The 16,718-nt window shown below is 44.4% G+C and overlaps 1 protein-coding gene across 1 annotated transcript; it reads right to left on the reverse strand.

Annotated features, from left to right (window-relative positions):
* Window positions 1-11,277: 11,277 nt before the first annotated feature.
* On the reverse strand, window positions 11,278-15,118 carry LOC133363657 (uncharacterized). The gene is made up of 3 exons (XM_061582932.1): window positions 14,958-15,118; window positions 14,115-14,596; window positions 11,278-11,928 (listed from the first exon to the last, which is right to left on the reverse strand). Exons 1-3 carry the CDS (start codon window positions 15,116-15,118, stop codon window positions 11,741-11,743), a joined length of 831 nt encoding a protein of 276 aa, XP_061438916.1. The 3' UTR covers window positions 11,278-11,740.
* Window positions 15,119-16,718: the final 1,600 nt, after the last annotated feature.

Raw genomic sequence — 16,718 nt, forward strand, 5'->3', positions numbered from 1 at the left:
GTGACTTCAATTGCATGCAGCAATTGTGATCAGGCAGCCCAGCTGAGTAGTGGTTGAAGTGGAAAACCTGTAACTGGCTTGAAGTGGGGAACCTGAGTACTGGTTGAGGGGGCAATCCTGTAATCACTTCAGATTGCAGATGGAGGCTCCCATGATTAATTGCTCATCCATAAAAAATAAAATCCCTGTACTCAGAAAACAAGATGTCAAAAGCTAGGGCAGAACTGTTCTCCTTAACATTCAATTTTCTTTACTATCTTGAGAATTTTATTTTTTTGATTGAGGAACACTGAACCAACTAAGCCTTCACTTGCAATTTAGTAGTGTAGCACAAACACAGAACTAGTCCTATACATGCACATATTCTTTTCTCACTATATTGTTCTGTTGTGCCAATGTGCATCAATATCATATGAATCTTTTACTGTTTACAAAATTAGCTTAAATGCACTTTCTCTGTCTCAAACACAGAGGCACATTTAGACTGGCTGTGACTGTGTCTGTTGTCCATATACCATCTTACACCAGAAAATGTCACATTTTCAATCTCTGATTAATAAATACACAATTCCTGCCTATTAATAAATTAAATGGTCTGAAAATTCACTGATGAATTATTTTCATGTGCCTTGCCCCAATGCCATTGTGTGCCCTGCTTGCCACCATTTTGGCAAATTTGCCCATCCTTGATTAGTAATTATGTGACTAACAAATGTGGCTATCCCCACTATCATATCTGTATGGTCCAGCTCCCATTACTTTTAAAAAATATATGTAAATATCAATCATATAACTCCATGTATCATGTGACTAATGTCCCATGTTACTGCCACATAATTATTGGGACAACTACCATGGTAAATAAATCATCCTATCTGGGTAATTCATGATTGGTGTTTGCATATATTACGTGATGTATCATGAGGTCTAGCACTGGAGAAGGGTTTTGTTTTTGCCACCAAACTTCATGAATGTTCAGTGAATTCTCACACATAGATAGCTGGCAAAAAATTAAGGTCCAAGCCTGATACACATATTATTCCAGCATGTAAGCTGTAAATGTAGCAAAGGAGAGATGCATGCCTTTTACATGCTCTCTCCCATCATATGTACGAACCTGAGTATTAACTGCAGCCTACTCATGTAAATTCCTATTGAACAATTTCCAGAGGAACAGCAACCTTAGTATGTTGCAACAAAGACAAAAAAGAAGTCTTGTGACACCTTAAAGACTAACACATTTATTAAGCATCAGCCAGGTAGCCAACATGATGCTCTCCAGATGTTGTCAAAATTCACCTCCAACCAGCCCCAGCCAGCATGGCCAATGTCAGGGATTCTGGAAGTTGTAGTCCAACAACATTTGGAGAGCACCATGTTGGCTACCCCTGGTATGAGCTTTCATAGGTCAGAGTCCACTTCATCAGATGCATGAAGTGTAATCCTACATTATCAGACACACACACACACACACCACTAGAATAATAGAATAGTAGAGTTGGAAGGGGACTATAAGGCCCTTGAGTCCAACCCCTTGCTCAATGCAAGAATCCAACTTAAAGCCAACAGGTGGCTGTCCAGCTGCTTCTTGATTGCCTCCAGTGTTGGATAGCCCACCACCTCCCTAGGTAATTGATTCCATTGTCGTATTGCTCTAACAGTTAGGAGTTTTTCCTGATGTTCAGTCAAAATCTGGTTTCCTGTGAGCCCATTATTCCGTGTCCTGCACTCTGGGACGATGCGGAAGAGATCCTGGCCCTCCTCTGTGTGACATCTATTGAAGTACTTGAAGAATGCTATCATAACTCCGTTCAGTCTCCTCTTCCAAGGTCTCCCCTTCTCAAGGCTAAACATGACCAGTTAATCCTCTGTCCAATTTTGGGAAGCTCTTTATAATGTGTCTTGCTGTACCACAGATTTGGATATACCACGGGTATGACAAAGTCCCCCGAGTTAAATACTGTATACAATACAGTGGTTTTAATTATAACACAGAACCCCTATAATGTGGATCAGGCCCAGTGCCAGCAGGCAGCCAGGATGGGCACTGGCTGAGGGCCCTGCGGCTGACAGGGGGTCCTGCAGCTATGGCTCGGCGGGGGTACCTCCTGCTCTGCAATCCATGCTAGTATCAAGTCACAGAGAGTGCACCCCGCGACCCAGTGCTGGCACAGATTGTAGAGCTGGAGCCATCCTCCCAGGCAACACCCTCCCTCCCACGTTGCCATATCTCTTTGTCAGCATAGTGAGTGCAGGTTTGCAATCACCCAAGATGACAGACATAAGCACACAGCACACCAACATGATGATGCAGACAGGACTACTTAAGCCCCCAGTAGTGGCACTACCTTCAAGGGCCTATGGCAGTCTGGTGCCCAAGGGCCCACGGCAGTCTGGTGCTGGCCCTGATGCTGATGCATCTTTTGTCCCCTGTCCCCATGTTATAATGAGCTATCACTCTCTAGATACACACACACATGGTATAGATGTCCACCACTGCTGATTTAGGATTACACTTCATGCATCTGGTAAAGTGAACTCTAGCCTATGAAAGCTTATGTCATTGGTAGGATTTATTACAAATAATTTGGTTAGTATTTAAGGTGCCAAAAGACTCTTCCTATTAAAGTAAGTCCAACTCATTCAATCCAAATGAAAAGGGGTGCATGCAATGTATGTACAGGGCCTAGGCATTCATGCACACAAGCAGCTGTTCACAATAAAGGCTTTATGGTCAGGGAGAAGCCCAAGTCTGAACCTATGCTCCACAATGGATACAGCCTATGTGTGTGAATGAGTTCCCTCTGAACAGCTGTAATAATATGTAACATTTGTATTTCAATCACCTCTGTGTCCTTTCCTCACACTCCCTGTGCTGTGCGTGCCTGCCACCTCACAAAACCCTTAGGCTGACCAACTACTTATCTTCACAGAGCTCCATTCTTTTGAGTGAGATTTGTGGTTATATAAGGCATTAGGATTGGATGACCTCTGAGGACTGTTTGGATTGGTTTTTGGAGTGGAGGCAATTTTTGGAAGAGTCAGGGCTCTGGGAGTGTCAGCCTCCCCTAAGCATCATTTTCTCCATTTAAGTTTTAAAACAAACAGCTTGCATAACAAGACTTAATTTGTTATGGCTGATGATCATAGTGTTCAGTGGCCACAAGATGTCATCATAAGCCTGCTGCTAGGAGCAAGAGTCTCTGTAAACTCAGTGTGTACATGTTGTTATGTGAGATATGGTCCCGTTTCAGTCCTGCAATTAATGGCAAAAATCCCATTAATTTCAGTTGATATGGGTTTCATCCATAGTATAGATTTCTCATAATGTATATGTTGTGGCTTATACAGGTTCAACAGAAAATGTGTATAAACCCCAGGCATTAAGAAGAGCCCTGCTGGATCAGGCCAAAGGCATATCTAGTCCAATGTCCTGTTTCCCATAGTGGCTAATCAGATGCTACTAGGAAGCCCACAAGCAGTACATGAGGACAATCACTCTTTCCTGGTATGTTCTGCTGTGATTGGTATTCAAGGGCATGGTTCCTCAAATCCTGAAGATAGCATATAGATATTCTGACTAGCAGCCATGGATAGTCTTATCCTCCATGAATTTGTCTAATCTTCTTTTAAAGCCCTCCAAGTTGGTGGCCATTAGCAGATCATCACAATTGTGCACCTTCAGAAGACACATGGAGAACGTGCAAATTAGCAGCATGAACATTGGCTGAGCAATATGTGCAACCTCCACATGTTATTTGAGGATGTGTTTATTTCACACATTGGTGAAATGTCTCCAAATGGAGACTATGCACAGGGATTGGACAATATATATGAAAAATCCTGTTTATACTATCAAGTTGTGCACATTTCCCATCCTCTGAACCTGATTTTGGGGTATACGCTGATGTTCAGTCTGAAAAGCCAAGTGCCTAATAGTGCACTCCCTTACATCAGAAGTAAATCCCATTAAGTTTAATGGGGCTTATTCCTGGGTATGTAGGTACGGAATGCCCTACAAAACTTGGTTAGATATCATTCAGTATTTATTAAATACTTTTTCTAATATATTAGAAGACAAGTCTTTTAAATATAACTACAGGAGATGTCATAGGAATCTATGAAAGCAAAATATGAATAAAACATTTTATACCATACACTCATAAACTAATAATTAAGAGTTTTGAGTCACTGTCGAAGTATCTTTTAGCCTTGGGCAAGGGGAGATGGTTTATTGATCACTACTTATTACTTGGTTATTACTTTCTTGCAATGCTTTCATGTTTCTGAAACAGCAATATATTGCCCTGTATATTTGTGTCTATTTGTGTGTGTGTGTGTCTTACAGCTGCAAAATAAGCATGTTACTGGATTTTTGAGCTAATACATGAAGAAAACAAATGAGAGCATAAGTTCTCTTGAGCAAGGCCTGTTGAACTAAACAGAAGCAGTGCATGACACATCCTTCCCCAAGAGTCAAACTGTGTTTGATTTTGGCTTCCATCTTTTGCTTACTTCTTTCCTGTTGGCTCATCTCATCCTACGAAGAACATGAGAATAGCCTTACTGGATCAGGCCAAAGTCCCATCCAATCCATCATCCTTTTCTCACAGTGGCCAAGCAGATGCCCATGGGAAGCCCACAAGCAGGGCCTGAAAGCAACAGCTATCTCCCAACTTGTGATTCCCAGCAACTGGTATTTCGACACACACTGCCTCCCAGAATGGAGGTAGAGCATAGCTATCATGTCTAGTAGCTATTGATGGCCTTAGTTCTCTATGGATCCTTTCTGTTAAGAGTTTGGAAACCATTTTTACCAAAGCTGTCTTCCTTGCATTATCAGGGCCAAAATAAATGTGACATTGTTCGTGCAGTTAGCAATTGTATGATTTTTTTTAAAAAGTGCAAATAGCATGCACATGGAGCAGATCTGGATTTGGACTCCTGTAAAGAAGAGAAAGGGGACCTGATCTTTGCCCCTTGCTGTGGTGCTGCTCCATAGTGGGACTCTGCCTCTGCTTATAAGCACTGGAATGAATGTTTCCTTTTGTGCACATGGAAGGTTTACTTCCAGGACAAATAGCAAGCATCCTGGATCTTGACTGCAGCAGAAGGTTGATGGGTAAAAGCCCTCTTTTTCATAGGGTCTTAATTCAGATTTTAGGGACCATGCTTCTTCTAATTATACACTCACACATACAATCATGAAACTGCTAATTGCATGAATGGCATCCATTTAGTTTGGCTCTCAGGATCAAGAAATCAAATGTGCAAAGACGCCTTCATCAGGCGCAAAATCTATCAGTCATTACAGGAGAGAGTTGGTTGAGGTTGTCTAATGTAGTGGCTTTCCCTATCTCAACCAAATTACTGTGATCTCTTACTAGGTTTGTTGAAGGCCCAGCTCTTGCATCAAATGTCATCACAGGTATGACTCCATGCAGTGGCCTGATTATCCTGACCAACACACATTATTCTACCACCAATTGACAGAAGTGCACGGCGTGCCCCATTCCTCTGCACTGTTTATGCAAAGCAATAAAATGATTTCATTATATCTGATTAACAACATGAAGCAATTTCTTTGGCACTGAACATTGCACATGTCTCCATGCACAGCTAAGTGTTTGCTGATGCAAAGTGTCTAGGAAGCAAAGAATTCTGGCAGGAAACTCCATCAAGATATTGTTCTGCAATTTTTCAGACTTTCTGAGACATTAATGAACAGTTAGATACATGCAGTATATAATTTATACATCACCATGTTTGCTTATCTGTCAAGTATGGCTTAATTAAGTCTATACTTTCTGCCACATTCTGCTTAATCTTGTGCTATAAAATTATGGAACATTACCTCTGATTGTAATGGCTGCAGCGTGGGTTTCTATTCAGAGCTCTAGTTAACTAAGCCAGAAAAGCTCTTCATCAAAACTTCCATCAATAAAACAAAATTTACCCTAGAGTGTGAGCAGAACTATTCATATAATTCTACACACTCAGGCAGAAAGTGGGTTGAGAGTTATCACTATATAGTTAAAAATATATTCCTGTGGGTAAAGATGTGAAATCCCTGGATATACAGTGTGTGTAATTTCCAGTCCCTTGTTCATACTGACCATTATAGCAGGTGCCGAATCAGATGCTTCACTGAGCTCATAGGTAGAGGTTCTTTCATCTGAATACTTTAATCTAATTTTCTTTCCACTTCACCATCATTTTGCCCTTAGTGACACTTTATCCTTCCCATTGCCCAATGAGCTTTCAATCATTCAACTGCCTTTGCACTGTTGTTTTCTTGTCTCTTTATTAAGTTTCTTCTCAGAATTATTTTATCTTCTATATGTCAGTTGTAAGCTGCAGTGGTCTGAAACATTCCTAAGAAATCCATTTAATTATTATCTTTACCTGAACTGAAGAAATTGATTTCCACTGCCAAGACTGGTGGCACATGGGTATGAGTGGTGTGCTTGTATGCAACCAACATCATACATAGAATATCATCACATCTGCACATCCCTCTCCATCTTATTTGAATATCCCCTATCCATTTACACTACTGTATATGCAATACATTTGGTGCAATAAAAGGGTGGCCGATCATCCAGGTGAGAGGTACAGACAACATGCGTAAATTCATTTGATGCTAATTGGACAATAGTGGAGAGGTGGGGTGCATGTGATATTTACTCTTCTATCTCATAATATCTATTATCTCTACCAGATTTCTACAACCTGGTGCCCTCCCATCAGACCCATTCAGGATGGCCAATGGTCAGGGATGGTAGGAGTTGTAATCCAAAAAATGTGGAAGGCACCAGTTTGGGGAAGCCTGGTCTATTCATTGGGAAACAACTTTTGGCAAAACTGACATCCAGTGAAGCTGAATGTTAGAATGTTTAGGATAGACAAAAGGAAGTAACTTGTTCACACAGCTCATAGTTTATGGAATTTGCTGCCACAGGATGTAGTGATGGCCACCCACTTGGACGGCTTTAAAATGGGATTAGACAAATTCATTGAGGATAAGACTATCAATGGTTACTAGTCATGATGACTATGTACTGTGTCCAGTATAAGATGCACTATATCTATGAATACCAGTTGCTGGGGATCATGAATGGGAGAGTCCTGCTTCCGGCCTTCCATAGACATCTAGCTGGCCACTGTGAGAACAGGATGCTGGATTAGAGGGGCCTTTGATCTGATCTAGTGGGTCTCTCCTTATGTCCTTAGGATAGAATATAATCAAGAATTGTTAGACTGTTTGGGGCTCAATCCTGCTATTTGTGAATTTCAGAGGAATATTTGATGGCAGGGAATAGCCTGTAGCTCAGTGGCAGAGCAGGAGGTCCCAAGTTCAATTCTCATAACCTACAGTTAAAAAAAAAACCAATCACAATATACTAATCAGTAGCACCTGTTCATCTAGCAAACATTACCAATTAAGTCATACTCCAAAAATTTCAAACTTCCAAAATCCAAGAAAAATCAGGAATGAACATATCAGGAGGGAGGAATTCTGATGGGATGGAAGAATGGAGCAGCTTCAGCAAGTCACATAAAATGAAGTCAGGAGGTTGCAATCTACTACAATCCAGGTAATATTCTCTCCATATAAAATGTAGAGTTTGAATATGAAAATGTATCTTTTTACTAATATGAATGTTAACCAGTAGTGCCTGTTCACCTAGCAATTAAGTTGCAGTTGGGGGTGAAATAAAACACAGAGACATCAGCTTGGGTTGAACAAGGGCCACTTTATTTAAATTACAGTAAACAAAAACCCAATTTAAAGTGACCTGCAGAGGGAAACCTAGGTGCGGGAACTGTCTATAAGCAAGTAGCTTGACACAGCTCTCGGGTGACCAGCCCCAGCTGGGGCAAGGGCAAGCCCATCTGCTTACCCTTTACCCCGGCCACACCTTGCAGGTGAGTAGGGGGGCCTTCCCACGTCATCCCCACCCGGGACCGTATAACCCCTGGGTAGATGAGGATAAGTTGGCCCCAGAAGCAGCCCATATCCTGCCCTAGAGCCGTAAAGCCCTGAGAGACAGGCCTCCGGAACTGCCAATCACCTCCAAAGGTGCCTAAGGGGGCCACCTAGCTGTCCTTACCTATTTCCCATTCCCACACCTTCCCGCCACAAATCTCTATTTAGTCCCCCTTTACCCCACTGCCGAGAAGCACCTCTTGCAGACATCTCTGCAGGTCTCCCAAAAATAAGTCGTTACCTGCGTCTGACAGGTGAACGCCATCGGCCCTGTACAGTTCACCCTTCTGTTGCTGAATTTGGGGATGCGGAATGACTAACCCCCCTTGCCCGAGAAGAGCCAACCGAATCTGCCGGTTGACCTTCTTCCTTGCTCGATCAATCCCTGCCGGGTCCCAAACATCACGCCATACCTTGTGTGGAAGCAGGTCTGACCACATCAGACGTACCCAAGGCCAACGCTGCCTTATTGCTTGCATGTCCTTACATGCCTGTACGATGAGGGCCTTGCCCTTCATCAAGCCAAGGTCATTACCACCCAGATGGATGACCAGCACTTGTGGAATTGTCTGCCCCAAACCTTGCTGGAACAGAGCGGGTAGGAGCCCCTCCCAACACATTCCTCGCCGGCCAAGCCACTGTACTGCAGCCCATCTACTGAGGCCCAACTGCGAGCCCATGCTCGACTTCGCTGCCCTCCGGGCTGCCCAGAAGACCATGCTGTGGCCGCATATAATGATCTGCGTCCGCTCCATCCCCGTCCAGCAACCTGCCAAAACAAATGAAAAGTGTTAGGCTTCCACATTCCCTGCCCTCTAGAAGGGGCGAATGTAGCCCTTATACGCTTCAGAGGACCAACGCCCAACGGCCTGTACTGTCGCCTGGGGAAAACCAAAACCTGCTGCCGTAGAAGCAGCTCCTATTCTAAATGAATGTGTTCCGAATTGTGAGGCATCGTAACCCATCCTATGCAATGCTAGTTTTGTTAATGCCCCAAACTGGTAAATAGAAAGAGGATCCAGATTTACATGGGTAAATAAATATCCTTCGGCTGATCTCCTGGTTCTTAGGAAATTATTTAGAGCCCGCACTGGGCAGAGGTGAGGCTCTGTTGATGGGGCCAAGCGCACCTGTCTCCCCTTACATTTTTGGTCCGTTTTAGACCATCTCAAAGTTATGCAAGTGCAGCCTCCTTCTATGGAGACATCCGAAAACTGGAGGGCACGTCGAGACATGTCATGCTTAGAGCCAGCCACCACCTCACCTATCCGGAAGGCTCCAAAAAATAGTGTAAAGGCCACTGCCTGGAATAGCTTGGCTTCATAACTAGAAGAACAGACAGTTTCCCACTGATGAACCATCCCTAGTATAATATCCAGTGAGAAAGGTCGACGGGAATCAGGTATGTCAGGGTGTTCTTTAGCCCACCCAGCCAACATGCGGTGGACCCTAAAGTCCCCGGTATGATCCAGAAAACCACCTGCCTTTGCTAAAAAGGAAAGCCCCGCCAGCTTACCTTGTAGCGTTCGGACTGACAGGCCCCGTTTCCTGCCGTCCACCAGGAATTCAAGCAGGTGACTTACCGGAATAGGCCACTCCGGTGCATAGCCTTTGGAGGCCCAGAAGTCCTGCATGTCCCTACCTGCTCTCTGGTAACTGGCGAGCGTACTGGGGGCAATGGAAAGGCTTATGGCCCTCTCCGACTCTGCTCTCCAATCTCCCATATCGCAGGGGGCACGGCTTCTGGCTGAGCCCTGGCCAGCGGCGCCAGCTGACAGAAACGGTCCATCTGGTTCCGTGACAGAGCATCAGCAACACTATTGTTAATGCCAGGAACATGCCGTGCCCGAAAAAGAACATTAAAGCGCAGGCACTGGAGAACAAAAGAACGGACAAGACCCATAACCCTGGCATTTCTGGATGTGAGGGCATTGATAACATGTACTGTAGCCATGTTATCACACCAGAAGTGGACCGTGGAGTTCTTCAACTCCACAGCCAACAAATAGACTGCCACCACTATAGGGAAAAATTCCAAAAAGGTCAGATCCTTGTCTAGACCATCTTGAACCCACGTCTGTGGCCATTGTCCCTTACACCAGGAAGACCCAAAGACTACCCCAAAGCCATAACCCCCAGACTCATCAGAGTGGACCTGTAACTCGGCCTCCAGGAGTCGGTCCTGCCTCCAAAAGGATATGCCATTGAAATCCTGTAAAAAGGAGGACCACACAGCCAGGTCGGCGCGTAAAGCCGCTGTAACCTGAAACCGATGGCGGGGTCGTAAGAGCCCCACCATGGCCTCATATACGCACCTCAAAAATGCTCTGCCAGGTGCTATGACCCTGCACGCAAAATTAAGGTGCCCTGCTAACTCCTGGAGGGTGGAGAGGAAAACTTTCCTCGCACCTGTAACTTCCTTTATGTTATTGTGGAGGATTAGAAGCTTGTTCTGAGGTAGCCTACAGCATTGCTTCCCAGAATCAATTTCAATGCCTAAAAAAGTCAAAACTGGTGCTGGTTCTTCCGTCTTTTCTTTTTTTTTTTACAATAATTTTTATTCAAATTTTCATAAAACATACAAAACAAAATCATAAAACATTCAAAGACAAAAAACAAAACAAAACAAAAATGATTAAGCAAAAAAATAAAATATTGACTTCCCATTTGTCACATATCAAATCAGTTATAGGTCTACAATATATAACAATCCTGTCTCTTAAATTATATTATAAAATCACTTTCCTACAATAGTTATCTTAATTAATCATCAAATCTCATAAACATTACTTTATTCTTTCCACAAAAAGTCAAAGAGAGGTTTCAATTCTTTAAGAAATATATCTATCAATTTTTCTCCAAATAAACATTTCGATTAATCCATCTCATCAAAATCTGTTAGGTCCAATAATTTCAATAGCCATTATTCCATTATCCCTATTAATTTCATCTTCCATCTTCAATAGTCCTGTTAAGTCCAGTAATTTCAGTGTCCAATCTTCCATTATCAGTATTCCATAATAATCTTGCTGTCATAGCCATAGTCATATAATAAGAGTCTGATGGGAATTTCCTCTATCCCAAATATTTTCTTGCCATCCATTCTGAATAAGTTGCTGAAGTACTGTTGTAAAGTCATATCTCTGTTCTTCTTTTTTACAAAATGCACTGGCTCATCTCTTGAGAGTTTTTCCATTGTCACATGGCTGCAGTTAATTCCATAGATTTTCACTATATCAAACTCCATCACGTCATTCCAGTCCAGAAGATTATCCAAGCCATTGATAACTTTATCTCTAATATCTTCATTAATTTCTTCAGAGATAACGTTAAATTCCAAACAGTAGATTTTATTTCTAATATCCATAAACTCCAGATCTTTTTCCAATTCCACATTTGTTCCAATCTCCAGGGCTTGTATCTTCCCTTTATTTTTTCTTTTCTCATCTCTGATCTCATTCTCCTCTCTCACAGGATCCCCTATTTCTTTAAGCTCCTGCGTCATTTTGCTCAGTTCAATTTTCAGCTCCTTACTGCCCTGTCGCAGGGTTTGTTTCGTTATCTCAATCTCATCCATTATTTTCTGAAACATAATTACTTCCAGATTCTCAGCCACTTTCTTGATTGCCATTTTTAAAACCACAAAAACAAAGCAAAACAGAAGTAAAGAAGAACCACTTCTTATTTCAGCAACAATTGGGTTAATATTCCAGGCTTGATGACATCACAATATAAACAGAGCAGCCTGCCTTATCTCTCTATGTTCAAGAATACAAAACAAATTTGGTTCCCAGCATCAAAACAGTTAGTGGCGTCGTGAAGAAGCAGATTCGTCGAAATAAAATAGACCAAAAAGAGAATAGTCCCAGACAATATAACATTCCTCGGAATAGAAATCCCTCTTCTGTTGATATCTTTAGAATGCACTTCCAGGACAGCTTTTTGCAACAGAAACAGAGATAAGCTGTTAATTTCGTGAATAACAGAGAAGAGTTATAGCTCACCCAGGAGTACTTCAAAGCCGATCAATCTGACAAATCTCCTTTTGCTGCAACAATTTAAACCAAGTAAGAAAAATAATAGAAAGAAGGGTGCTTGCCTGTTAGTCGGTTTTCTCTTTGAAGAAAAGATAAACGTATCGCATTAAACAGATAGAGCAAAAGTTTGGAAGTCCGTCAGGCATTGTTGGCTGGACCTTTTCTCATAAATTAATGAAATCCAGTCCTCCCAACAAAAATAGGCTTTTGAGGTTGATCTCTACGTTTCTCTCTGCCCGGGAGAAATTTCATCAGTCAAAAAAAAAAAGTTCTGACTGATTTATATCTGAATAAGCTTCTTTTGAGGCGGGAGCCCGTCTCAAAAGCAGGCACAAGCGAAGTCACCCTTCCCGGAAGTCGCTGGTCCTTCCGTCTTTTCCATGGCTACAGGAACCCCCAGTTCCTCTGTCAAGTCCTGAAACTGGGCCATTAAGTGTAGGCATTCGCCTGTGCCAGCCCCACCCGCAAATAGAAAATCGTCCAAATAATGAACAACAGAATTCATGCCCATCCTACATTTGATTGCCCATTCTAAAAAAGTGCTGATGCGCTCAAAAACTGCACAAGAGATCGAGCATCTCATAGGCAATGCACGGTCCACATAGAATTTGTCGGCAAAAGTAAAACCCAGCAGATCAAAATCTGCTGGGTGGACGGGCAGTAGGTGGAAAGCAGACTTAATGTCACACTTGCCCATTAATGCACCATGGCCATATGCCCGAACCATGCGCACTGCAGCATCGAATGAGGTGTAGTGGACTGTACATAGACTGTCAGGAATGAAATCATTAACTGACTGTCCACGCGGGTGGGACAAGTGGTGAATAACCTATACTCCCCTGCCACCTTCTTGGGTACAATCCCTAATGGGGATACTTGAAGATTAGGGAGAGGGGGTGATTGGAACGGGCCAAGCACCCGCCCAGCCTGCACTTCTTTGTTGATTTTCATTCGCACTATTGCCTCCATGCCTATAACAAATTTTAGATTTCGGAACATGAAGGAAACCCTAGGACCGTTGTAGGGAATTCGGAAGCCCAACAAAAACCCTTTGAAAACGTGCATCCCCAGCCACTGGGTAACCAGCTAGCAAGCCCTGTAAAACCTGTAACTTAATTGGGGAGGGGCCTTTTTCCTTGATTAGCACCAGGTGGGGCTGTTTTCTGCCCCATTGCTGGTCCCTGCCACCTCCCCTGTATGGCCTGCCTCTGTTGCAGGCAGTGGAAGGGTCTGCTGCTCCACAAATCGCGCACTCGTGTCTGAAACGACATGGGTTGCGTGTGCAGGCTCCCCGGGCATTGAACTCCCAGCACAGCAGCCGTTGTTGAACCCCTTGCCCCGCATTAACGCGGGGAAGGGTGGCGGTCGACTGCCTGCTCAGACGATGCCCACTATCACACCTATCTCCAGTCATGGCTCGGGCCGCAGTCATAAACTGCAGCCACAGCTCAGGTTCCTTCCTGTCCCATGGCAGGGTCACGTCGCATGCCGCCTGCATACGAAATGCCTCTTCATAAGACAGCCATGCCAGCCCAGAGAATTCTACATACGCCCTGTATATTATATCCAAGTACTTAAAGAGAGACAGTCCCCTTTGAGGCTGCCTCTCTATCAGCACTCCTGCGTATATCAAGTACGCTGGCAGCCAATTGGCCCAGGTGCGGTCGACTCTCCTGCGCCTGGGCTGGTCTATGTCACCCTCTGCCTCCTTGTCTTTGTCCCTTTTGGGGTGCTCCCGATAAAGGAGCGAAAAGACATCCACATACTCCCCCCTCCAAATTTTTTCTTTTGTCGAAGGGAGCAGGTGGAAACCTAAGGTGACAGATGTATTCCCAAAAGGAATAGCATTAACTAAGGGTCTGAAAGAATACCCTGACTCTTTGTCGCGGTTGGCTGCAGCTGTGCAGCAGCCAAAACAGCTGTTGGAGCGGGCCCATCAGGTGATACAGCTGATGTCATCACTTGTCCACTGCATGCATGTTGCCAAATTTGGCTGGATGCAGCCTGGAGCGGTGTTTGAGACACACCCTGAGGAGGCCACCCCAAACCTGGATACCCAGCAGCCTGAGCAGGCCTGGCAGACTCACCTGCTCCCACCAGCGGCCCAGTCACAGATGATATCACACCAGCCTGGGGTGTAGCCACCTCACTTCCAGCCCCCGCTGCTGCTGTTGGTGCAGGAGGACCCACTGGCCCATCGCTCACTATCTGTGTGGAATCAGGAGGGGTTTCAAGAGCCTCAAGCCTCACTAAAACCAAAGCAAGGACATAATGGTTAGACCCTTGCTGCTGACCCGTATTTGTGCCACCTTGAGCCTTAGCTTTAGCTCTCTTTGGCCTGGTAACCCCCCCAGTGGAAGTCCCAGGAATGGCAGCTTCCCTTGAAGCAGTCAGTGGAGAACTGGGAGCAGGGGTTGGTATCACCCTTCCCCGCTGCTCTAAAGCCTCAAGGCGCGCTAGGATGGCAGCCCATGGTGGTGCCTCCTCCTCATCCGAGGAGCCAGGCGCCGGGGGAGGGTGTTTTTGTGGAGGCCTGTAGGCTCTCCCCTTACCTTTTGCCCCCCTTTCCCTATTTTGGATGGCATGACAATTGTCTTGGTTTATAAACAAATCCAAAACTATTATTATTATTATTATTATTATTAAGATATTATTACTGGATAGTAAGTGTAATATTATGAGCAATATATGATATAGGCAATGTATATGATAAGCAATGTGGGCATGATCTTGCTTAACTGGCTGCAAAAAAGGACCTTGAATATTCAAAGCCCAGCAGCCTCATTGAACTAGCTGTAAAAAACAGCCTTGAAAAACCAAATCGTGAGCTAGGTTTAACTGGCTATAGAAACAGCCTTAGAAGTGTGATCTTGGTTTAACTGGCTATAATAAATAGCCCCAGAAGCGGCATGCCTCTCTACCCCTCCCACCGTGGGGGGGAGCAGCCACTTTCGGCTCCGCAAGCCTCTCTAAAGGCCCGCTCCACTTGCCGCCGCTTCTCCAGCCCCTCCTCTGTGGAAGCACAGGCCCTAAGGCCGACAACACTGCCTGTATTGTTACAGATCAGCGCCTCAAATGGCACCGATCTCATCAATCATGCGGTCCAAAATGGCCACCGCCGCTCCTCTCTGCTCCGTCTCCGTCTTTTAAAATGGCCGTCGCTGCTCCTCTCTGCTCTGCCTCAGTCTGTCCCCCGCCGTCGACGTCGCGCAGCAAAAGAGGAAGGTAGGAGGGGCGGCTGGACTTAAATAGTCCTGCAGGCTCCGTCCCTCATGCTGCGCGTTGTGCTTACGTCACAAGCGCGACACGTGATGCTGCCCCTATTAAAGATGGAGGCAGCGTCTTCACCACCACCTGCAACCTTGCCCTGCTCGTCAGCTGCGCGGCGAGTGGGGCACCATTTTTGCTCAAAGGAATTGAAGCAATTCTTTAATCTGCCCCCCCAATTATTATCTTTCTTCCAGATGTTGTTTTGCTTACTATGATGTTTTCAATCTCATTTCCTACTCATATATAAACAGGAATACTTGGGGCTCATAATGATTGATCTAGAATGATCTAGAAGAAATAAGGCACATCAAATGTGGATGATGCAATAAACGAACCAGAAATCTCATACTAATTTGGCTAATGAAAAAGGTAGTATACCGAGTGTTGATCAAAGTAGCTGACTAGTTTAATCACAAGAAGAATATGCTATGAACAAGAACTCCAAACGTCCCTGAATTTGAGGTTATTAGGACCTTCGGAAGAGATTCAGCAAAATTTCTATCAGAGATATCTGGACAATTTCATACAATCAAAATGCAACTATGGAATGTTATGGACACATTCCAGTCCACCTTGGACAGAGCTGCCCTGCACAGAAGATTCTTATAGGCTGAACGGAGCCATGTTTTCCTTTCCCCCACCTATTTACACACAGCTATGAAGGCAATGTGATAGGCTGTTGGCAGTCATCTCTCTCTCTTTCTCTCTCTCTCTGTGTGTGTGTGTGTGTGTGTGTCTATCGATCAATCAATCAATCTATCAATCTATCGATCTATCTATCGATCTAATCATCTCTCCATACAACCCTCCCACTCACTGCAAATCGCTCATGCTTTGGAACACAAGTAACTTGCACTGGGGTGGCAGAGATGGGTGGATGGGGACATAGGATAGACCTCTAATGCCCACTAGCGCTTGTCCCTCTGGTGAACTATGAATAGGTGGGTAAAGGATAAAAATATGGATAAAACGTCTTGGAAGATAAGGCTGTCAATGGCTACTAGACATAATAACTATGCTCTGCTTCCACAGTAGCAGGCAGTATGCTTCTGAATACCAGTTGGAAGTAGGAGGAGGGGATAGTGCTCTTGTGCTCAGGTGTCCAGTTCAGAGCGGAAAACACGAGTTGGAGATGAGGGTGCAAGGAACTCTTGCTTTATTAATGTAATGGATACATCAAAGGGTGAGCGCCTCATAGAAAAGACCCTATGCTAACTCACTACGAGTCCCTAACTACCCTCTAGACATACTCTGCAACGTGTGATGAAAGTTGACTCAGCGCCCCCTTCACAGCGTGGCAGTCTTAAACAGGAGAGGTCTTGGAGAGTAACCTCTCACTCCTTCGCACACACACCCTCTGCCCTGTCTGCTTCTCCCTACGTCATGAGCACGGTGAAGGGGGGCGAGCCTCCAAGGGCTCA

Source organism: Rhineura floridana, chromosome 9 (genome assembly GCF_030035675.1).
Source record: "Rhineura floridana isolate rRhiFlo1 chromosome 9, rRhiFlo1.hap2, whole genome shotgun sequence".
Classification (NCBI taxonomy): Eukaryota; Metazoa; Chordata; class Lepidosauria; order Squamata; family Rhineuridae; genus Rhineura; species Rhineura floridana.